Consider the following 26,102-nt stretch of genomic DNA (forward strand, 5'->3'; position numbering starts at 1 on the left):
ATATGTCGAGAACGGCTGAACTGATTTCCACAGTTCTCATTAATTCAGAATGGCCTCTTGGCAGGAAAGAAAAAACGTCTAAAAAAATCTAATAAAAATATCTCTCTAAAGATGAAAATATTGATTTTGTAAAATTTTCTCATATATTTTCAATTTTGTCATATTTTTGGCATATTTTCATTTTGAATTATGTGGCGTTTCCACTACACTTGAATCGCTCTCTATTCGTTGTTTGACCCTTAACTATGAAAAAACAACTTAATTCTTCACACAAATTTTATAGCATGTTTCCATTGAAAACCGAACAACGTTGTTCGCTCTCAGAATTAGGTACACGAATTAAACCGTTCATACGGCACGATTCGTAATTCATAGTAAAATAATTCCTTTTTTCAAAAATTTTGTTTGTTGATTTTAATGGGAATTTATACGAAAATACATGAAATTCTCACTAATATGAATAGAAGAAATTATTGTTTTCCTCCCAAAGATTTATTATATCATTAATTTTACAATTTTCATTCACGATTTCAACTTTTTCTGTAAATGTTGACATTTTGAACACATTTTTGTGTTTTTCCATTTTTAAATTCTGCTGGAGAGACACTTGTCAAACATTTCATCTGCCGATAGAAACATTTTGAAAATGTTACCTCTTTTGTTTGCATTTTCTGTGGAAATTTTAACTCGTGGACAAAATGCGTACCTCGAATGAGAGAGAAAACAAAATTTACTTACGTTTGAATGTACATACGCCATTCAACATTGTAGTTTTCATTCATAATTTTCAGTCTTCCCAAAAATTTTTAAAAATTCATCAAATTTTTCTATTTTTTAATTTTTGAATGTCATAATTTATTTTTTCGATAAATGCTCTCATTTGTTAGGGATGGGACATTTTTTCGTTGTTCTGAGAGTGATTTGATTTGAACAACGTACAAATATGAGTGTTCGCTCAGGAAATTTTGTGTGAAGAATTAGGTAGTTTTTTCATAGTTAGGGGTCAAACAACGAATAGAGAGCGAATCAAGTGCAGTGGAAACGCCACATTACTGAGCGAACACTCATATTTGCAAGTTGTTCAAATCAAATTACTCTCAGAACAACGAAAAAATATGTTCCATCCCTAACAAATGAGAGCATTTATCGAAAAAATAAATTATGACATTTAAAAATTAAAAATAGATAAAATTGATGAAATTTAAAAATTTTTGGGAAGACTGAAAATTATGAATGAAAACTACAATGTTGAATGGCGTATGTACATTCAAACGAAAGTAAATTTTGTTTTCTCTCTCATTCGAGGTACGCATTTGGTCCACGAGTTAAATTTTCCACAGAAAACTGCAAACAAAAGAGGCAATATTTTCAAAATGTTTCTATCGACAGAAAAAATGTTTGACAAGTGTCTCTCCAGCAGAAATTAACAAGTAAAAAAACATTAAGTTCGGCCGGGCCAAACTTTTAATACCCTCCACCCTAGGGTAAAAGAACATTAGAAAAAATGTGGCAAAAAACATTAAAATGCGAATATCGGGAGGTACCGTAATGTAGGGGCTACACCAACACGTGCACCTATAATTACAATGTTTCGCCACACGACCTAGGACCCATTATGACCCACAAATACCAACTTTTACACAAATCAGTGAAAAAATGTGGCATAAATCATCAAATTACCGAATATCGGGAGGTACCGTTATATGGGGACTATACCAGAACGTGGACCTATACATGCAATGTTTTGCTACATGCTCAGGGACCCGTTGTGACCTACAAATACCAATTTTCAGACAAATCCGTGAAAAAATGTGGCATAAATTATCAAAATACCGAATATCGGTAGGTACCGTTATATGGGGGCTATACCAAAACGTGGACCTATACATGCAATGTTTTGCCACACGCTCAGGGACCCGTCATGACCTACAAATACCAATTTTCAGACAAATCCGTGAAAAAATGTGGCATAAATCATCAAAATACCGAATATCGGTAGGTACCGTTATATGGGGGCTATACCAAAACGTGGACCTATACATGCAATGTTTTGCCACACGCTCAGGGACCCGTCATGACCTACAAATACCAATTTTCAGATAAATCCGTGAAAAAATGTGGCATAAATCATCAAAATACCGAATATCGGGAGGTACCGTTATATGGGGACTATACCAGAACGTGGACCGATATATCTCATTTTCAATACCAACCATCCTAGGGACAATACACACACTTGTGCCAAATTTCAAAGGTCTACGTCAAATAATGTGGGCTCTATCGTGATTTCAACAGACAGACGGACAGACAGACAGACAGACGGACATCGCTAAATCGTCTTAGAATTTTATGCTGATTATGAATATATATACTTTATGGGGTCTACGACGAATATTTAGAGGTGTTACAAACGGAATGACAAAGTTAATATACCCTCCTACCCATGGTGGAGGGTATAAAAATGGAAAAACACAAAAATATGTTCAAAATGTCAACATTTACACAAAAAGTTGAAAACTTGAATGAAAATTGTAAAATTAATGATATAATAAATCTTTGGGAGGAAAACAATAATTTCTTCTATTCATATTAGTGAGAATTTCATGTATTTTCGTATAAATTCCCATTAAAATCAACAAACAAAATTTTTGAAAAAAGGAATTACTTTACTATAAATTACGAATCGTGCCGTATGAACGGGTTAATTCGTGTACCTAATTCTGAGAGCGAACAACGTTGTTCGGTTTCCAATGGAAACATGCTATTAAACATTTGGTAATATTTCTACAGCTAACAAAACTAAGTAGTTAGGATACCAGGATATCATATACAGATCGCATTTATGGCCCGATCCTTACGAAATTTTGCATGGAGATAAGATGAGGGTCAGAATAGAGGCCTACTCCTTTTGGAGATGATCGCCATATATTTAGGGGTTGAAATGGACCAAAAAACTGCAAAATTGTCTGCAGGTCGTAATTATCGCCCGATTCTCACACACATTTGAATGGGGGTTAGCGGACATTACAAAAGCCAAGCAGTTTTGGATGGCCATCCAAAAATATTCAATGTGTGAAATAGTTTGCCATCTTTTGTAGACAAAATACGAAAATGTCCATTCCAGTGACGTTTTTGAGAATTCACAAATACAGGAAAGACGCACTTCTGAATATTTCGTTAACGCTGATTTCGTTGAAGAATATAGCCAAATGTCTGTATCTCATATAGATGCGTTTCAGTCAAAAACCAATAATAAATGTTAATCTTTTGCCACTTATGAGAGATTATAGGTCTTTGGGAAATATTGGTTCCAGATCTAGGAAGACCATTTACGTGCAACATCTGCCAATAAATTGGAAATGAGCAAATTAGTTTAAGTTGCATTTATTCGAAAATTAGAAAACGGAACCTGATAGTTTTCTTTTATTATTTGTCACAATATCTTGTGGAATTCTTTCGAGTATCTCGCCTATATAAACTGTATCGTTTATTATAGTGTTGTAGGGTATTCAACGGTCGGCCCCGCTCGACTGTAGCCTTTGCTTACTTGTTTTATTTTAATTTTACTATAAAAAATTACTAAAACTAGATATATGGTTTATTTTGAGAAATTTTGTGTAGAATATTTCTTTCTTTGACATGATGAAATAAATTAGGAAATATTTTTGTATTTTTTGGCAACATTGATATAAATTCTTTCTTGATGACTTACAAGGTGATGACTTATAGCAACATTTTGTGAAGAATATTTTTTTCTTTGCATAAAGTACAGCCCTAAAATGTATATTCAATGTTAAGACTGCTGTCGTTTCTAAGCCACTCGTCCGACATCTGTTAAAAATATTCCAGCTCATCACATTGTTTACAAGCGTACATAAGTATTTGGTGAGAATTTTCCAGAAAAAAAGTTAGTCGTGATGGAATTCAAGCTTGATAGTGTGATTTCTTATATTTGGCTGGAAAACCACAAGTGGCTATCGTCAGAGCACAACAGCATTTTCGTTATCGTGATACCGGTAGCGTAGTCTGATGTCAAGGAAGTGGACGGAAGAAAATAGCAACATCAGCAGGAATGGTTCGAAAAGTAAAGAAGCGACTTGATCGAAACACGCGTCGCAGTTGCCGAAAAGTGGCTCGTGAGCCATATCCCAATATTCCATTCGGCAAATATTGAAAAATGAGCTCGGGGTAAAGACGTTGAAATTCCAAAAAGTGCAAGAACTTACACCGCTTTGCTGAAAGTGATGAACTGCCGAATTTGGTTTTCTCCGACGAGAAAACATTCGTTGTCCAGCAGTTTGTAAACAAACAAAATGATCGTGTTTACTTGCCAAAGAGGTCAGCTGAGGTCAGTTCAAGCGCCGGCCATGGTGATGGCCTTGGGCACAAAAACATTTTGGCCGCAGATCTTGGACATTCCAATAGGACACTTTTTGCTTTCATTCAAAAAAAAAAAAATTTAAAAAAAGTAAAAAATATGACGTTTGACTTTGTTGCAGTTTTTTTATCTCACTCTATATGAATTCCTAACATTTGGGTAAGATATAGACTTTTCATGTCTTTTGGGAGAATTTTGTGACAAATAAATTTGTAGAAAATTTTGTCTTGCTACCATCACAAAAAAAGCTACAAAAAGACCACTTGTTTCGTATGGTTATCTATAGTACTGCAGAAGAACGGATTCCAAGGAATCTTTATTCGAAAATTTCAAAAAGTGTTGAGTTACTTCCGATGTAAACTTTCAAAACGTGTCTCTGTTTAGCTCGACTTTCATAATCTGCTGGATTTTTCCTGTGGACAACTTCGCATTCATAACCCTTCCTACAGTAAATTCCTCGTTTCTTTGGGGAAGATTAATTTCGAAAGTGGGCCAAGGCCATTACCACAGACCGAAAACTTAACAAAGTATCACCCTTTTTAGCAATGACATTGTTGATAATTCTGAAATATTTTCATACAGATTGTTGAAATAATTGAATAATTAAATATAGTTGTCCGGTCTCTGAATGAAATTCCATAATAATTTTAATTAACTTTCAAAATAACACAATCTCAATTATTCGCTCGCGTGCAGGCACGTGTCAAATATTTAGTAAAGTCAATACGGAAGTGTATGAATGAAAAACTAAACGATGTTTCAGAAAAAAAATTAATTAATGCATAATTCACATACATACTATGCACATTTGGTATATACGTATGCACAAATGAAAAATTAATTAATACTTAAAAAGCCAACCAATGTCAACTAGATGTGCATTACAATCACTGCCCCCTTATCTCTCTCCCACGGCAAGGAAACATTTTTATTATTGGAAAAAATAACATCAAGATTTATTGCAAAATAATTTTACTCGGCCACTTTTCATCCATTGTCAGTGAGTGCATGTCGTTGTGTTTTTTGTTTGTTTTGAACTCCGAACAATTAAGGTAAACAACAAAGACAAAAGCAACAACAAAATATCGCGTTTAAAATGAGTTAAACGTGCAATGACACAAAAATGTATTCGTCGTCGCCTACAACAATAACAGACGATGAAAATGACGACATCATCTTTTAGCACATTGTTAACTGGCGCTCGAAACTCAAAATTACAGGTAAGTAGCAGGCGGGCAGGCGAGCGAGAAAAATACCAGCCACAATCATTAACTGTATATAATACAATGACATTAACGAGGGTGGTAGCGAAATTAAAAGCTAGGCATTGATCGATCGTATTTGATTTGAATTAATATCCATTTCGGTGCTTGAAGGTTAGTTTTTCTTTAAAAGAAAATTAAAAAAAATAAATAAAAAGTATCTGTCGACAGACAGGTTTGACAGAGGTTGACCATTTGTATACCTTTTTGTGACGAAACATAAAGACTGGACGCATATATGCCAATTTGACCCTTTGTGGGGAAGGTACCGGATAAGTCCGATATTCATACTAGATCTAACTTTGCTGGAAGTTTAGTATTCTATGAAGTTTAAAGAATCGGTTTATTTTTTTAGCATTTTATAAGAGACATATTCAATCAATATTTTGACGGTTTGTGGGGGAGGTACCACAGGATGAGATAAAAATACTGCAACAAAGTCAAACGCCATAATTTTTACATATTTTTTTTAAAAAAATTATTGAATGAAAGCAAAAAATGTCGGAAATAGCATCGAATTTTAGAATAACTTCAGATTTTAGATTGGCCACATTTGGCACGAATTATGGCCTTCAAACGGTCAATGAAACCGTCACACGCTGCACGAATGTTGCTCTGCTGTATTTTGGCCCATTCCCGGCGAATCGCTTGCTCGAGGTGATAGACACTTTGGTATTTTTTAGTGCCAACCTTGCTTTTCAAAATACTCCAGACACAATAGTCCAACGGATTGGTATGCGGATATTTTGGTGGCCATTGGGCGCTGGAAATGAAGCGAGGAACCTAATTTTTTAAGCATTCTTGGATAACGCGTGTTAAGTGAGATAGTGATGAGTCCTGTTGGAATGTCCAAGGTCTGCGACCAAAATGTTTGCGTGCCCAAGGTTTTAATACACCCTCTAGAATATTTTCGTAAAAATATTCGGCATTTATTCTGATGCCACGGTCGATTAATACGAGCGGATAGCGACCATCGGCTGTTATGGCGGCTCACAATATCACAATGGCCGGCGCTTGAGTTCTGGTGGTCAACAGAAGGTGCACATTTTCAGCTGACCTCCTGACCAAGTAAACAGATCATTTTGTTTGTTTACAAACTGCTGGACAACGAATGTTTTCTCATCGGAGAAAACCAAATTCGGCAGTAACACCACTTTCGGCCAAGCGAAGCAACTCTTTAGCTCTTTTGAATCTATTTTATTTCTGTTGCCATTTTGCACTTGAACTTTTTGGAATTTCAATGGTTTACCCCGAGCTCATTTTTCAATATTTGCAGAATGGAATATTGCGATATGTTCAGCTCACGAGCCATTTTTCGGCCACTGCGACGCGTGCTTCGATCAAGTCTCTTCTTTACTTTTCCTGCTGATGTTGCTGTTTTCTGCCGTCCACTTCCTTGACGTCGGGCTACGCTCCCAGTATCACGGTAACGAGCGATGGTACGAGACACAAAAGATGTATTCACATTTAAAAAAAAAATATCACCAAAACGCTTTTGTACGCTCGTAAACAATGTAATGAGCTGTCACTGGAATAATGTATATGTATGTATATTTCAAGAAAATTTCTAACTCTATTCGCATTTTATGAAGGTTTTAATTATTCCAAATGTTGAATCTTTGTGGAGAAGGTATAAGAAGGAGTAGTCTATATCCCATTTTCACACCAGATCTTGTGTATGCAGAAATATTTGATGCGCCAATCGGATCGGATGCTTATTTCGCATTTTGTGAGCGTTTTGGATATGCAAAATGTTGCTTTTTTTATGGCAAAGGTACAGGAAGGAGTGGACCGATATTGTCCTAACCTTGCACTAATGTAAATATAAGTAAGTGTAAAGTTGAAAGATAATTAAATGACCCTGATTCCGTTATTTCCCTGATATTGTTTTTTCGTTTAGGCACATTTTCACGATATCAAATTATAGCCATATAGCTGAGGATGCAATGAAACAGCCTCTACAAAAGGCGAGTATCTAATAAGTCAAAGAAAATCTCATCCTTTCAAAATATTTTCGCCCTCGTTCCACGATTCCCACCTTAAAATCAATTGTCTGCAGCGAAAAACATAAATAAAATCAATGCACCATTTAAGTGTCTTATTGCTGTCAGACACGACAACAAAAGTCCACAATCACAACAACTAAGAACCGCCAATATCGAAATAAAACAAAAAAACATAAACAAATATAACAACAAAGGAAAACCAGAAAAAATGCAAGCTATAAGAGACAGCGAAATATTGTACATTACATTTACACAATTGCCAGTGTAGTTGTATGCTCGTCGGTATGTGTGAATAAGTAAATTTACAACAATAATAAAAATGTGCAATTTTACCCACAATCAACGAAAAGAAACAACATTGTTGGAGGCGAAAGCGGTGGAGAGTAGCAGCAGTGGCAACGAGCTGTTACATCAACAAAACCCAGAAGAGTGTTGCTGTAGTTGGTTTATTGTTGTTGATGTCGTCGTTGTAGTCGTGGTAGCCATTGTCGTCACCAGCATTGCACCGACGAGCTGAAATATCTGAGCGCCTGCTTCTTTGGCGGAGCAATAGTTTAGTGAAAAAACAACAACATGTTCATCATTGTTGCCACTACTGCTTGGCCACAACTATCAACTTCATCATCATCATCGTCACCATCACTAACAGCTTGAAAAATAGTTTTTCAACCAATAGCTGGCTGTCAGCTTTCCTTGGTAGGTATTTACGAGTAGTTGGTCTTTTTGCATTTTCGTGGTATGGGGCTAGAAGGTACATGTGTACTTACCTTCGCATGCTATTGTAAATGTTGTTTGAATTTAGGTAAACATTTGAATATATATTAGAAACTCATGGAAGATATCTTTTTTCTACACTGACATGCAAAAGTGTGAGAATTCTGGCGTCAAGGTCATAAATACTCAAGATAGGCAGTTGAACGTTGCGTCCTCAGCAAAAACTTTAACATTACTTACAATGAAAACCACATATCATCCGGATTACCGATATCCCAAATGACAACTATATATCCGCAACTAAAAATAATTTATTTCTACCCATAAACTTCGTAAGGAAAATAACTTACTTCTATCATACCAAGTAATGATTAACAGCGGCAAAGAGGAAGCACGTCCAACTACAAAACCTAAGGTTCAAATCTACACATCAGCAAACAAAAAATAACATTAGAAAATACGAAAAGTTTGCCGAAGCACATACAAGTCGATAAACAACAATTTATTTTCGTTGCAGTGGCTGAGTTCAAGTCCAACTACCAATCAGAAGATCGTCAGGCAAAGAAAATAACAAAAGGAAACAAGTTAAAAAGCAGTAAGTTCGGCCGGGCCAAAATTTGAATACCCTCCACCATTTGGAACGAATTTGGAAATTTAAAAAAAATAAAATCCTTAAAAAATTATGTTAAATTTAAAAAATACCGAAAATTGCCGTTATATTGGGGTCTATACGACGTGGCATCGTTTGCCATTAGCCATTACCATATTCAAATTCGAAACTTGAAATAAACGGTGAATAATGTAGCTAAAATCATCAAAATCAAACAATTTTCTGTCACAGGCTATATCATCCATTACTAACGTCAAATACGATATCTCAAACAATTTCGGTGGGTATTGTACCTAAATTCGTCAAAATACAGAATATAGAGGGGTACTGATATATGGGGCCTATACGAAGACCTGGACCTGCATAGACATTTTTCAGTCACAGAGTGTAGTTCCCATTACGAACTCTAAATACGTAATTTGAAACAATTTCGGTGAATAATGGCGCTAAAATCATCAAAATACCGAATTTTGGGAGGTACCGTTATATACGAAGAACAATTTTCTTTCATAGGCTGTGGCATCCATTACGAATCTCAAATACTAAATTTTAAACAGTTCCGGTGAATAATGTCGCTAATATCATCAAAATACCGAATATAGGGAGGTACCGTTATATGGGGGAGGTACCGTTATACGTGGACCTGCCCAGATAATTTTCTGTCATAGGCTGTAGTATCCATTTCGAACTTCAAATACCAAAGTTGAAACAATTCCGGTGAATATTGTCGCTAAAATCATCAAAGTATCGAATATCGGGAGGTACCGTTATATGGGGGCTATATGAAAACGTGGACCTACATGGCCCATTTACGAACTTAACCTGCCTACTGGAAAAACAAACACGTGTTCGTTCGAAAGATAGCGTGATTACAACAGACAGACGGACATGGCTAACTTAGAACTTAAAATTTTACGCTGATCAAGAATATATATACTTTGTTGGGTCTGACATGAGTATTTCGAGGAGTTACAAACAGAAAGACAGAGTTAATATACCCTCCATAGTATGGTGGAGGGTATAAAAATGAAGTGTGGTGGAATCAAACACCAATTCAGCTCTGTTATTCTAAAAATAGAACCACTGCTATTGTCTTATTTATTGACTCTTGAAAGCACCAAACTGTCAATAAATAAGAACTTACTTCTCATGATAAATCCATGCTAAACAAGTAAAAAGACATAAAGTTCGACAGGACCGAACTTTTAATAGCCTCTACCTTTGGGTAAAGAAAATCATATTTTTATAAAAGTAGCTGAATACAAACGTTTTAACTTTAAACTACAAATACCAGTAAGATTGTTTGGATCGTTTTATAACCAAAACGGAATCAATACGAATTTTTAGACGAAAATTTGGCAAAAATCATCAAAATACCGAACATCGGGAGGTACCTTTATATGGGTGATATACAAAAACATGGATCTATACATACAATGTTTCGCCAACGGAGCTAGAATCCATTATGACTTATAAATATCAATTTTTAGACAAATCCGTGAAAAATGTAGGGAAAATCATCAAAATACCGAATATCGGGATTTACAGTTATATGGCGGCTATACCGATATATCTCATTTTCAATACCTACCGTAGACTAGAGACAATAAAATTTGTTCTGCCAAGTTTTGAAGCTCTACGTAAAATATTGTGGGCTGTATCGTGATTTCAACAGACAGACAGACGGAATCGACGTTAAATCGACTTAGAATTTTAGGCTGATTATGAATATGTCTTTTATACTCAATAACAATAGTAAGGGCTGTTACAAACGAAATGACAAAGAGGAGGTTATTAAAGGAATCAGTATGCTGTTTTGTAAATAGCTACTAAAGCCAAAATGTACTTAATTGGCCGATTGTTGGTTAAAGAGATTTCTGGGTACACACCTCTTTCAGTGAAACTGAAAAGGTGTTGCCTATGGAAGGAAGACGCTTTACTGCAGGTTTGGTAAGACTTCCGAAAAACGGACTCGAAAGAAAAGAGCGAAACTCTAATTTGAGCGGGAACGTTCAATTTTCGATTACCTGCTCTATTTTTCGTATTGCACGAAAAAGCGAGAATACATCACTCTTTTTAGAATGGAGAAAAACTCGCTCAAAACCAGATTCTTCTTTTGGCGAGAATTATTTTAGTTTTTTTTCACATCGTTTTTGTATTTTCTCAACAAGCAATTTGTCTAAACATTATAAACTTTATTGGCTAGCAGGGAGGAATCAACACAATCTCTGCGTCGCTATCATTTGGTACCACTTACAGTCATATGTGTTTTGAGAAAAATCAAGCTTAGAGCACTGAGATTCAAATTGCAGTCATATGTATCTTGATCAAAGAAATCAGCAGGCCATCATTTGTGGAGGTAAAACGTTAAATAAAGAAATCGAAAGCAAATGTCTCTTTAACGAATGGATTAATAGTTTTACGCTTCACAGTAATCGAATAACAATAATGTAAATAAATACCTCTAACAATCATTTAAGAGACTTGTAGCTTTTTCTATAAAGTATTGTCTTGGAAACCCGGATTTTTAAGCCTTCACAATGGATGGGCAAACAGAAAATTGTAGATAGAGTATGAACTACTTTTCACTTCATCAGATGTCTCTTAAGAAGTAGTCGTGTTTCTTTTTATTCATTGCATTTCATTGCCTTGATTCAGTTTTGTTTTGCTTTTCAGAGGAGCATTGCTGCTATCAATGGCAGCTGGAGCTGGTGATTTCTTGTTTATCTGCGCGAATGGATGGATGGGTGGTTAAACTAACTGACTCGCTAAATGTTGGTCTGGCTCTGGTTCATTGGAATGCGGTTTGATTTTTCTGTGTTTTGTATACTTTTTCTTCTAAACTTTAGTAAAGCACAGATTAACAGAAATATTTGTAGAGAGTAAATGAGATGCAAGTATCTCGTAAACAACAGCTAACCAGTTTCATTTGGAGTAAGTTGTGATTTTTCTTTAAGAGGAACGTTTAAACAGTGGTCACGGCAATATGAAGCTACATGCATACATACATATATGTACATACATATATAATGAATGAAAACTGACGAAGCTCAATGCACCCACCGGTGGTCATACATTCACCATTTCGGTATGAATTACTGGAATGTTAAACCAAACGTCTGAGCAGTTGTCAACAGTGGAAATACAACGAACAGCAAGTCAACTAATCGAATGAACCAGTTCTGTTTTTTGTATTTAAAACAAAAACATCACGTTTTAAACCACTGAACGACAACAATCACCCAGAAATCATTACAATGTAAATGGTAAACAAATAAATAAACTAGTGTAAGAGATAGTGAGGTCAGGTTACTCCCACATTTTCTTGTTTTGATATTTACATTAAGTTTTAAGGTCAATTTAAATTTTAAGTTGGGTGCAGACTTCAGAGAGTGCATTTTATTAATGAAGGGTGGGATCTTGATTGATGGCATTGAGAGTTGATTGATTCGCATTGACAGTCCTTATATTCCTTTTGATAGGGAGAAGGTAAGAACTGTATCTAACAAACATTCTAGAACTTTACATCCTTGCAGTACTGATAGTATAGAGTCCAGTAGGGACATAATGCAGCATTTGCGAGTGCGTTCCTTTTCTGGACCTAAATAATGACAAGTATATACATTCTGCAGCTGTAAAAATGTGTAAAATAAAGTAGTAAAATAAATTTTGAAATTTTATCAGCAAAGACTATAACCACTTGAATGTTAGTCAGGTTTATAAAAGTTTGACTGAAATTGTGAAATGAAAAACAATTTAATATCAATAATTCCAAAAATTCATCAAATTTCTTTGGAAAATTATAAAGAATTGAAGAAAAAATAATAGTAATGTCGATTCAGCAGTGTTGAGGTAAGAAGGAAAGGTTCGCAGTAGCGTTCCTTCTATGACCACATAGCGATGCACTTTCAATTCGCATATGTAAAGAAAAAGCCAACCGGCATATAAGAACTTTAAAATAACTAACATAGTTCACATACCTGGGTGTTCCCGTCGGGCAACACACTATAGGGTGCTTGGATAGGACTGGGTCGAGGACGTAAGTTAAGATATATTAATGATAGGTTTTTGTACCTCAGCACGAGAGGCCAACGGGATTTATTTGTAAACTTCAGCAAGCCCTGACATAACCGGCTTTCCCAAAAGGTTTAAAATTTAGCATTTAGCAATATATATATATTGGACACTTTTAGATGAGTTAAGGCAAAAATTAAATGACAGCTGATTTGGTTGGAGATTGGCGGCAAAAACTTCAAATCAGGATTTACAATTGAATGTTATATGAGGGAATAAAATCTTTTCACGTAGGGCAAAAATTCCAAAATACCAGAAATTGGGAGGAAGCTGATTCTTCTATGACAAGTGAAGCACAGGGAAAAATCTATAACGGGGCTCATAGGTTATACATGCATGCATTCCGCAATGATTTTTTTATTAATATTCTTGGATTTCTTTTCATTTTACGCATAGTATGTTGCAGATAATAATACGATGATTATTTAACGAGGAGAAGAAATATATATAAATATAAAAAAGTAGCATTCTACAAAATAAAAACTAAAAATACCAAAATTCTATTTAACGAAATTAAATTGAACACGTGACCAAAACTTAAAAGAGTGAAAAATAAAGTGTACCGATATGGCCCATTTTTTGTACCAAAGATTCAAAGCTCTATCCTAAATGTTGCGAAATATATCTCAAAATATAGGGTCCCCTTTGTATATGGCAAAACTATATGAAGGTCTTAAAAAATTTTGGCCCAAGAAATGTATAATTCCTTTGGGGTTTTGTTCTACATGCGGGAGCTATCACATACACTTGGAATTTTTCATAACACAGACTAGCTAATGGATGGTAAAGTTATAAGAAAATTAGCAGAGAAATGGAAAAAGGTGCTAGGTGCGCCTAAGTTCGACATGTCAAATAACTAAGAATGGAATTGACCAAATAATGAGATAATTGCAAAAAAACGTCAACAGAGTTCTCTGCTCTCTCTCTTTAAAAAAAGCAATGAGCTTCGATCATTTATTACGAGAGAATAACGGAATTCGTCAGTGAGTGTCTTCCAACGCGTGCGATAGTGTCTGTTTGTAAAGAAAAAATTAGTGGTGGCGTCAACTTAATAATCAATTTAAGTACATTAAATTTAATACTTTTGGAATCAGAAATATTTTATAATAGTAAATAACAGCCTAAAGATCAATAACGATCATTTTATAACTTAAAAACATACAAATCAATCATTTTCCGTTATATTATTTAATGCCGACATTAGGAAGAGAAAAAAAGAGATTTATCAGTAGTCGGTTGGGGGTACCGATAACTAGAAAAATGTGATTTTTGACCAATTGCACCAAAACTTAAAGTATTAAAAAGTAATCCAAAAACTACACAAATAAAGAAATAGTTTTGAGTCGGCAGTTGCTTTTATTTGTGGTTTTTGACCAACTTTTCTAAATTAAGTAGGTTTTTTAAATCAGCTATTTGACTTTTTAGATAGCGGTGGGATTTTTGAAAAAAAAAAATGTTGGCTATCTAAAGCAAAAAGATCAATTCCAAATATAAAAGTGGTACTTTTTTCTTTATTTTAAAAGAAAATCCATATGTTACTGAAGGTAACCATACTATTCTTGATTTTCTACATATATTTGGTTTAGAATGATAATTAAATAAAACACTATTTAAAAACGAAATTAATTTCAAATTCTGGATTAAACTGTGAATTAGTAATATAGCATTATTTTATACTATTTAAAATAAAAAAATATACAAAATATTATTTTTTTACGGAAATACCATATGCCGACTACTGTCAAATAGACATGCCGAGTATTGGAAAATTGTGCCGACTACTTGCAAAAAACTACATTTTTAGTAAAATTGCAAATTTTGCCAATTTAATAAAAACAAATTCAATTTTTTTTTATTATTTCGAAAAGTAAACAAAATTTGGAATAACTTTATTATTTCAGATTTCACTCAGAATGTTGAACGATTGAAAAGTCGAAAATCCTAAAAGTGCCGACTACTGGCACATTTACCCTACTTTTGAAAAAAAAAAAAAATAATAATAAGCCAGATTTCATCAAACAAAATATTGGTGAATATTTTTTCTTCTTTTCTTTTAAACATTTATCTTTTTTTTTTTTGAGATATTTTCACAAACTCACACAAAAATAGACCTTAACACTAAAATGAAATGTGAGATTTATAGTTAAATTTTGTGTATAATATTTCCTTTTTTGCCGCCTTCCGCCAATATTGAAATTTTATATTACTTTTAGAATTCTTGGAGTTTACAGGGCGAAATAAAAAATGCAACAAAGTCAAACGCCACAATTTTTACATTTTCAAATTTTATTGAATGAAAGCAAAAAATGTCGGATATAGCAAAAAAATTGGAATAAGTTTAGATTTGTTCGAATTGGTCACATTTGCTTGAGGTGATCGACACTTTGGTATTTTTTTGTGACACAACCTTGCTTTCCAAAAAATACTCCAGACACAATAGTCCAACGGATTGGTATCCGCAGATTTTGGTGGTCTTTGTGCGCTGGAAATGGAGCGAGGAACCTCAATTTGTGATCAGTTCTGTTTGGATGTCCAAGGTCTGCGGCCAAAATGTTTGCGTGCTCAAGGCTTTAATACACCCTCCAGAATATTTTCGCCATAATATTCGGCATTTATTCTGAGGCCACGGTCGATTAATACGAGCGGAGAGCGACCATCGGTTGTTATGGCGGCCCACACCATCACCATGGCCGGCGCTTGAGTTCTGGTGGCCAACCGAAGGTGCACATTTTCAGCTGACCTCTTTGGCAAGTAAACATAATTTTGTTTTGTTTACAAACTACTAAACAGTTCACTACTTTCGGCCAAGCGAAGCAACTCTTTAGCTCTTTTGAGTCTATTTTCTTTCTGTTGCGGTGTAAGTTCTTGCACGTTTTGGAATTTCAATAGCATTACCCCGAGCTCATTTTTCAATATTTTCTGAATGGAATATTGCGATATGTTCAGCTTACGAGCCATTTTTCGGCCACTGCGACGCGGGTTTCGATCAAGTCGCTTATTTACTTTTCGAACTATTTTTGCTGATGTTGCTGTTTTCTTTCGTACACTTCCTTGACATCGGGCTACGCTACCGGTATCACGGTAACGAGCGATGGTACGAGACACAAAAGATTTATTCACATTTAAATTATGGAGTGCTCTAACGATATCCATTTGTGGGTTTCCAACCAAATATAAAGAAATCACACTATCACGCTGAATTTATCACGAATAATTTTTTTTTTTTTGGAAAATTCTCACCAAAATGCTTTTTTTTACGCTTGTAAACAATATAATAATTTTAACAGCTGTCGGACGAGTGGCTTAGAAATGACAGCATTCTGAAGTTGGTTGCAGATTTTTCATCTCACCCTGTAGGTAAGATTTAGACTTTTGACGTCTTACAGGACCTATAATAGAATTTTATAACAAATAATTTTGTAGAATATTTTGACTTTCTACGATCCCGGGTAAAGGGAGTTTTTAACCATATCTTATAAAAGGACCAAAAAGACCCCTGTTTTACAAATACCCCTATGTTAAAGATACCAATCATCGTAATCGTTATGTGTAATATTGACGAAGACACTACATTCCAAAAATTTACGGATTCCAAGGAATCTTTATCCGAAAATTTGTAAAAGTGTGGAAGAGGGGAAACTTGCCCTTTCTTTAGGTTACTTTGCTGTGGAAACTTTCAAATCTCCGATACACTTGTCTTCTTTTTTTTTGCTCTACTGTCAAATCTGCTGGATTTTCTCTGTAATTATTTTGTCGCACAGTGTAATTCTTTAATTTTATTTAGCTATATTTTTTTTAGAATGTGTGTTATTTTCAATTTTATTTTTAAAGCGTCCTCCTTAAGCAATTACAGACATCTTTAAACAAATATATGGGATAACCAAAAGCAAAGGAATTCGTATTTAAAAACTATCTACCATGGGTGGTGACTCCTTTTCCCAGATTAGTGCTACGCCCATGCCAACTACAATTGAGATTAAAAAAATGCTATGTTTGCTAAAACAATTTAATTTCAAAATCAACATTTGCGTAATAAACTTGAACTTGAAAATATTTTTTCTATATTTTTGTTGCTGTTGTCGGTAAGTCCACTTGTTTGTTGATGCATTTGATTAGCAAAAAGCCAAGGCAGAAGCTGAGGGGATTGCAGCCAACAAAAGATAAGATAAATGTTTGCTATTTTAAAATCAAAAACCTAGTGCAGAAACAATGACATTTAATACGCTGCTGCTGGCGAGAATGATGATAACATTTGGTTTTAACATTTTATACATTATTGTTTAAAATAATTATTCAAGTACTTTGCTCCGAAGTTTGGATAGCTTGCAAGCAACAGAATTCAATTAAGTTTGTTTCTTTTTTTTAAATTTTAAAGAGTAAAAACAAAACATAAAAGTTTTAACACCATCATACATTTCCAATAATTTTTATTGCGAAAGCTGCGTCGTCGCTTAAATGTTGATAACCTTTAATTGTTTTTTTTTTTCTTGTTTTATTTTGTTTATCTCATAATTTATAAAATTAGAAAAATTGTTTGAAGCTTTTTGTTATTGTACTTTGCTGCGTACTTAGCTGGCATTGATATTTAAAACATGCTTTGAGTGGTGTACGGACCTTGAAGAGATAAATATTTAGCATTTAAGTTTTGAGTGATTTGAACTAAAGGTTGATATATTCGGTACTTGGAGTATCCTATGGAGAAACTATGGTTAGGAAGGAGATTCATTGTTGATGAAGGACCTTGTGGAGAACTTCGGTGTATAAAAGGTTCTATGGGTCAATAATACTTGGGAGCAGATTGTCTAGATACGGACTACTTCCAACACATTTTATAAGAAATATGATCATTTTTGAAATATGTTGAAATGTGCGTGTGGTACTAAATATAGTGGACCGAAGTATTCCACTTCATCTAATACATAAAATTCCAAAATTCATATTCGATCTCTGGTTGAGTGCAATATTTAAATAAACCAACTTAGAGAAGAACCGCTGACTTGTTTAGCACGTTATGTGAAATTGATTATGAGAGCTTTGAAAATTGTAACCCTTTGTGGAGAAGCCAATCTTGTGTTAGTAGAAATATTGGGATGTGTGAAATTTAAATAGAGTCGGATAATTATTTCGTATTTCATGAGCCTTTTGATTATTCGAAATTTTGACCTTTGTGGGCGAGGTATCAGAATCACCTCATTAGATTGGAAGAAATATCGGGATTTGTGAAATTTGAAAAGAATCGCAATGTGGCTAAGAATATAAAAATATATTTTCACTTATTTAAACATTCCATATAAATGATTGATTGATTCCGAATATAAATGGTTAAAATCGGCGATTTTTGACGAAATTCTATGTGTCGGGCTGAATTCGGCCCCACTGTGCCCCACATTTCTGGCAGAGCATATTAGTATCAACGGAAAGATTATGAAGAGTACTTCCTACCCAAATATAAGATTAAAATTCCATTTAAAAATCGCTTTTTTGTGTCAGGATAACTTTGACTCTCACTGTACCCTTATGGATGATAGGAACGTAGTCGCATAACACCCCAGCGTTAAGGGTGTCCTACTGAAATGGGAACCAGAGCATAGGTTGGATTAATTAAGAATCATTGGGATTCGGACATTTAAACAGAGATTACCTGTCAAAGTCTTGTTTAATTTGAAGCTACCTAACATATTTATTCGGCTTCCGCAACCTGTGGTCGCGTATCGGTACAATCAGACCCCGATGGCTTTGGTCTGGTCCATTCTTTTCTAAGTGTGCAAAGTGTACAGCTTAAAATTATTACACAGAGTTTTTGAAAAGAACTCCTCAAGTTCCGCTAAAGCTTCACATTCAGTTTCAGTCTCCGTGAGGAGTTGTAAGGCTGTTGGAGAGCACTTGAAAGGGCACTGGGAGCAGATATTGGTTTCAATATTCATGATCGTAACATCCAATCAATTACACGCATCTTTATATTTCAATCTGCCTCCTACACTTAATACTAAGTTAGGTTAAGTCATATAATCACAAGAAGTTCGTAAGAAATATTTTTAATAAATAAATTTAGTGGCTTGCAGCCACTCAAAAAGGAAAGACGTGGTGTCTTTTATAAATTTAAGGACCGCGGTTTACTTCTACAATGTCCTCAAACTAAATCCTCTTTATGGTGCTCTTTAAAAAGGAAACTTTCTCAAATTCTACTGTGCTTTAGAGACGTGCTCAAAATCTCTATATAGCCGATCTCACGATGACCTTTTGTATATGACAGAACATAATCAGAGATTTTTAATACCATATAACTATGATGCCAACCGAAACCACTTATATACAGATAAGAAAAAGTTTCTAAATCCAGTTTAAACTGGATTATTTTTTAATTATCAACAAATATTTGGTAATAGAAAAAGGTGATAACTCGAAATCAATACCTGTCAGCAGTCAACGCAACACACCACGCTACTTACCCTAAGGGGTTCAAACAATTTACTGTAATAATTGTGGCGCCATGAAAATAATTTAGAAATATTTTATAGAAAGTATGTAGTGTTGAGTTGTGTGTGTGTGAGAGAGCGAATAAAAATGCAAGCTATAATTAACACCTCACTCTTTGCACCTTGAAGTATAAGAAAAATATTAAAGTCAAAACAAAATGCAAAAAAAAAAAACAACAACAGCGACGCGAAGACAAGAAATATTGAGCAATAAAATACAAAACATTGACGATATAATGTAAAATCAAATAATAAAAATACAAAACAAAATAGAAAGGATAGGGATAGACGGTTAAGACGACACGGAGTCATTATACAGCAGATTATTAATCAAAAATGTATCAGCAGCCATTAAGCGGGGAAAACGATTATAATTTTGAAACCTATCACAGAATTTAAAATTAATAGCACAGTTGAGGAAAAAAATTGAGACGTTGTGATTAGGATAACAAAACCTACCTTCGGTAAAAAGTTCACAATTTTCGGTCAGTTGGGCATAAACTCAATTTAAGCCGAAAAAATATGGAGCGAAGTGAAAGAAACATGTTTTCGATACACAATTAACAATCGTTCAGGAATTAATTCACCAAGAAACTAATAAAATTTACTTCTGAAACCATTATATCCATAGTTTCTCACTTAACAACGTAGGGTATAAAAAACAAAAATAAACAATATTTATAGCAAATAACAACAAAGCTATTCCTAGAAACGTGCTAGCGCAACGTCAACGATGATGACAACGGCAATCTTCTTCTTTCGCTTCTATTGACGAGCTCTTAACAAGAATACCTTAGCTAGCTGGACTTATTTGCTACTTGTCAGTTGTTGTCATTCAACCAATCCTTCTTCCCCTGAAAACCATTATTATCACCAATGGTTTGTTTTTGTTACTGCGATTGTTTCTTTTTTTGTGGTTGTTGTAAATAAACAATTTAATTTCTATTTGCTTATCTTGTTCAGTTAGAAAGAGTGTAAATAACAACAACATAAAAATAGAAGTAGTTTAAAATTGCACACATTTTATTTCAATGAAACAAAGTTAAACGTACAATGTAACAATATTGAAATAGTTTCAAAGTTGGAAATGGTATTATAATTAGAAAGGGCTTTGCAAAAATATGAAAAGTTGTATTATACTTCTTATTTTAGCGCATATACAAGTCCTGTCTCTGTTTTAAGAAAGGTAATTGTACGACATTTCCGGCTAAGATCGTCTAATGGAATTCTTAAAAAAGAAAAAGGAAAATATGGAAGGCTGAGAAAGTAGTAGAGTGGCAATAAATCAGAAATTCGTGTTTTAAACAAAGTGAGGATGGTCACTACTGTTTGTAACGGAAACATCGGAAATTTCGGCTACCTACCTACCTATTTGACTTAGGTCAGCAGTTGTGACTACTTCAGTAACAACCACTGGTTTAATATTTGACTATCAATGACCTTGAAAACCTTGTGGTGAACTGATTAGGTTAGGCGTACGTACGTTAATAACTTCTACTCGGTGTATCTAGTTAGACATATTGTGGTCTTTATCAGTCTAGCCGCTTTTTGGTCTTCATCGATGGTCTTATTCGGAATCCAGGAAGAGATGAATGGAATAAGAATGTTTCTTTTCAGATCAGAATGGAAGAATACATAGGAGCCACAAATCAGAACCACTTCTTCACTTCGCTCCTTATAAATATCACAATTCCTTATGCCCTTCACAATATTTTCTTTGCAGATCGATATCTTTTCGAACAATTACTATTAACCGTCGTTAAATTAATGCTGTTTTACAATCAAATGATTCTGGTTTTGTACTTCCCAAGATATTCTAACTCACAATTGGGCCACACATGCCCTTTACAAACGCAATCATTTTGGTTTTGAAAAACTGAATCGGGGATACTACCAAACCCTTCTGTCCTAAATTTTATTACTGTTCATATTTTCAGTCTTAAGAAGAATAAATAGTTTAGGGGGTCAATTGCGAATGGGCTTGCCATTATATTCAATCTGAACATTTCACAATATTAAAACCTTTCATATTTTAAAGAGGATGACGTTTTCTATGGGTAGCGAAGTCTTGGTTTATGGGCCAAATTAGTTTTTATCAAATCCAAGGCGGTATGGAAATATAGATTGAAAATGTTAATATCATAAAGTAAAGAATCATTTATATAATGTTAACCAACCAAAAGAGACAGTGAGAGTACTATCAACTTTTTGAAATTTAACCTTATTCTCTTCCCGCAATCCCATAAAATCTATGTTTCTGTATTCTCATCGGTGATGGAATTTAGAACGGTTGATAGGTTAGGGTTAGGTTAAAGTATGCATGGTTGTGCAAACAACCACTTAATAAGGAGACCTATTGACCCATTGTGTTCATCCTATTTTAGAGAAGAAATTGATAAGAGTTGGGCAGTGGCAGAGTAAGTGCTCCACCGTCTCAATTTCCCCCTCGTCCTGGTAAAGCCTGTAGTATTCAGTATCGTATCTCTGTTAGGTATATGGATATCAAGTAGTACGGTTGATACTTTTATTCCTAAAAAGATAAGTGCTTGTAAGGCTGAATCGGGATAGCCTCGCCTTCGTCATATGTTGTTTAAAATAAGAATAGGACAAGGGCTGTTTTGTTCCATAAGAAGTTTACCTCAGAAACTCATACAAAATTAAAGATAACTGAAGTATATTTCATTCTAAAATTGTTACAATAAAAAAACTCATATTTATGTCTTCAATTAATTTTCATTAAATCCAAAGGAACTGTTGGTTAGCCATGAAAGATATGGGTAGGTTGGTTTGAAAGGTCTTAGTCCGCCGAGCAAATTAAACACATAGTTGACAATACTCTTAACTTATAGTACTTCCTCTCAATTTCATCTGCAAAATCATGATCAGGTTTGTTGTGTTGTCGATAACCTTTAACTTCTGAGGTGACATATTTTACAACGTGGTGGTAAATTTTACCCCTCTAAATATTACAGAAAAAAAACTTTGTTAAAATTTTTATTTGATAATAATTTGTTTTTCAAAAGTAAGCTTAAGCTTGTATATTTTAAATTACAATAAGTAAAAAAAAAAAACATTTTTTTATGTAAACAAAATTTTTATTCATTGTAATAGAATAGAGAATTTCAAGAAAATGTGAAAGGAGGGTAAAATCTACCACCGCCGCAGAAGTTAAAGGATAATAAACATTTCTCATGGACAGGCTATGGTCATTTACCAGATTAAACCATTATTATTGTGATTAGGATATTAAAATCTTACTTGAGTGTAATTAAAAAAAAAAACAGGGATGCGTTTTTATGAATAAAGCTGAATTTGCTGACGCACTACCTTTTTTCGCCAGACTATGGATGATGATGACTTTGTTTAGGCGCCATGTCCCTAACTTTAGTGCGATCTTACAGGTCAATCCAATACGGTAACTAGTAATATGCATATATTCCTTTCTTATGCTACCTATTAAGAAACACTTTATCATTAGAAGACAGCCAAAATGGAAAAAGAACATAGTAGCACAACGGGATCAGTGAATTTAGATGTCGATAGATAGGCAGCCTTAAAAATTAGAGGCCCATTCTGCAAAAGAAAGTAAGAAAGTCCTCTTGAAATGGGTGACTTCATTAAGCTTTGTTGGGTTTTAGGCCATAGTAATATAATGTCAAATCTATATCACGGTGGCCATATTGATTGGCCGCTGCAGTATCCGATGTCTGACCTCAAAATGGGGGAATGAAGAAAAAGTAGAGATAATTGAGCACATACTATACCGATGTTATCAAAAATGTGGCAACGACTATTTGGTAGGTGGGAAATATAAACTCTAATATTTTTCACAGATATAGATCCCATTATCATCTATAGGTATAGAAATCCTGGCTAGTAAACCATCCTGCTGGAACCTCTTCAAACTTATTTTTCTTCTTTTCTTCATACTATCTGTAGTGTTCTTTCCAAGCCGGATGATACAAAGATACCATTCACATTAACATATTGGTCAGAAATCTTATTTCCTTAACTTCGTGAATCATTCGTCACCAACTATTCATATCTTTCTTTCAGTTTGCTTTCAAATCAAGCACAAGGATGAGGAAAATTAGCCACAAGTCATCAAAAGAGACGATTGTTGTTCTTAAAACTAACCCCATACTATTGGCGAAGAAGTCTCATCAATAATATAATTTCCATCAAAACTAGTTTGCGGTTTCGATAAGGTTCACAACTAAAAGAAGCAACGCCCCTGCAACTGCAATGACACATGAAACAAAATACACATATAGTAGTTACATATAACAAAATCTACTTACCAATGTACCTTCCTCGCATGGACCTGCTTCGAAGGATTTTCTTTCGAAAATTTCTAACAAATCGTGCAAATCCTTTTGCGTCACTTCTTGCGTATTGGCCATTGTGCTGGTGGTGGTTGTTGTTGCTGGTGTCTGTGATGATGATGCATTTAATTTATGCAACAACGTACAAAAATATATTTCCCTATCTCTTCTCCTTCAGCTGTTTGCTTCTAATGTTTGTTGTAGTTATTATATGTTCGTATTTGTTTTGCGATTCTTTGCTGCTTTTTGTTGTTATTCCTTGTTTTTGTTGTCAGCGTAAAATATTTGTTCATTTAAATAATCTATTAAAACACGACGCACACATTCAGTCAGAGCATAGAGCAAAGCGAACCGATGCACACGTACACAATAAACAACGACAACAAAAACAAATCACACTTGTCGTTTTCTTTTTGTTTGAGTGGTTGTTGTTGTTGCTAATTTTGTTTTGTTTCATATACACTTTTTCACTTTTTGATGTTTCATTTGAATTGGTTTCTTTTTGTTGTTTTCGTTTTCAATTTGTTTAGCCAGCAATGCCAATGAGAAAAATATTTAAGTTGTTGTTGTTATTTTTTCCTTCTAGTTTTGCCCCCAAAACAGATAATAACAAGACGACGACTGCTTGCCTACAACAACAAGAACACACTCAACTAACTATATTAAAATCAGCCACAAATATTATTAGTATTGTTTATTGCGTATTTTAAATGAATGCTATGATGATGTGTTGATGTTTTTTTATGATTGTTACTGTGGTTGTTGTTGTTTCATTGGCTGCTAGTGGTGGAAAATCGAAACGCCTTGCCGTCTCCTTTACTTTTTTTTGGTTACTCCTCAACTTCCGAAAACGAAAACCTTATCGTTTGGGTGTTTTTTGTTGCGCAAATAAACTATGGGCCTTTTCACGTGAACTATGTTCGCATATATATTTTTTTATTAGAAAGTAAATACGCAAAAATTTTGCACAAGAACAATTCTGTTCTGTTTCTGCTCCGTTACACACCCGCACAAAATAATAAATAACTATGTTGATGGCGTTTGATGAGATATTTTTTGTTAATAAACAGCGAATTTGACAACGCGTCTACTGTTAGAGCTGGTAAACTAACGATGGCACTATCGATAATATCCATATCTTTTTCCATGTTTTGTTATCAATTGATAGTTTCTGCAATCGAAAATATCGTAACTCTCGTAGGGGTCTTACACTGCCTTTACACGGTGACATTTTTTAACCATGCCATTTTTTTTTGTTGGTAAAAGGTGTAGAGAGACAAGGATAGAAGAAAAAATTGCACGATAAGCCACCGCACAGGGTTACATGCCATTTTCTTTGCATTTCTCTTTTTGCTTCTTCCAAAATTTTTATGATTTTGACATTTCATATCGTTTCTTTATTGTAATTTTTGATGCGTTTCTTTTATTGTGATTTGATGTTTTTAGTGATTGAATTGTTTAGTGAATTATATGAAAATTAATTGGAAGTATTAAAAAAGTAAAAAAAGAAAGTTAAAATAAAAGTTAATAATGCAATATTTAACACCTCAATAACTTTTTCCATCATTTCTTCTTTAGATTCACACATTTAATTTTAAATCACTTCTTTATAAATATCTGTTACAAACAATTAGCTCTATACGAAATACTGAATAAAATAAAATGTCAGAAAAAATGCCAAGCACTATTATCGTAAAATGCCACCGTGTAAAGGCGCGAAGATTTACGCAGAAATTTTAAAAGAGAATTGATAAAAATGCCAGCTAAAAATTGCACCGTGTAAAGACAGTGTTACTTAAATAAATGCGTATATGCACGATTTTATTCACCACTGAAGTTAAATACACTTATACCTCGGTTAGCGTCGAAAATTGGGACCAAAAAAAAAAACGATTCACAAATGGTCTGTTCCAGTACCTGCAAGAATCTACTAGGTTTGCCATTTTCTTCGATATCATAAAGGGAAAATCGGTTATCGTAGAAAAACTTTTACATTTTTACAGTTCTGGAACAGACCAAAACTGAAACGACACAAACCGAATCATAGTTTTACATACATTTATATCAATTTTCATTCAATTCGTTCCATGATTCACAATTTTAGCAAAAAGAAAAACATGTAATTTAAAACTACCAACGAAGACAAACTTGTAGATAATACAAATACAATAGATGCAATAGAATTTCAGATACAAACCCCCATTAGACTTTTTATGCTCGAAAAAATTTTTCAACGTTTGATAACACTCAAGTACAT

At 34.1% G+C, this 26,102-nt stretch overlaps 1 protein-coding gene across 1 annotated transcript in view; it reads right to left on the bottom strand.

Annotated features, from left to right (window-relative positions):
* LOC131804707 (myotubularin-related protein 14-like) overlaps positions 1-24,970 on the bottom strand; it is a 35,759-nt gene extending 10,789 nt beyond the window's left edge. The window contains exon 1 of the mRNA XM_059127795.1: positions 23,822-24,970. Within this exon, the coding sequence (XP_058983778.1) occupies positions 23,822-23,923 (102 nt within the window). The 5' untranslated portion in view covers positions 23,924-24,970. The remainder of the gene's footprint in view (positions 1-23,821) is intronic.
* Positions 24,971-26,102: the final 1,132 nt, after the last annotated feature.

Source organism: Musca domestica, unplaced genomic scaffold (assembly GCF_030504385.1).
Source record: "Musca domestica strain aabys unplaced genomic scaffold, Musca_domestica.polishedcontigs.V.1.1 48, whole genome shotgun sequence".
Classification (NCBI taxonomy): Eukaryota; Metazoa; Arthropoda; class Insecta; order Diptera; family Muscidae; genus Musca; species Musca domestica.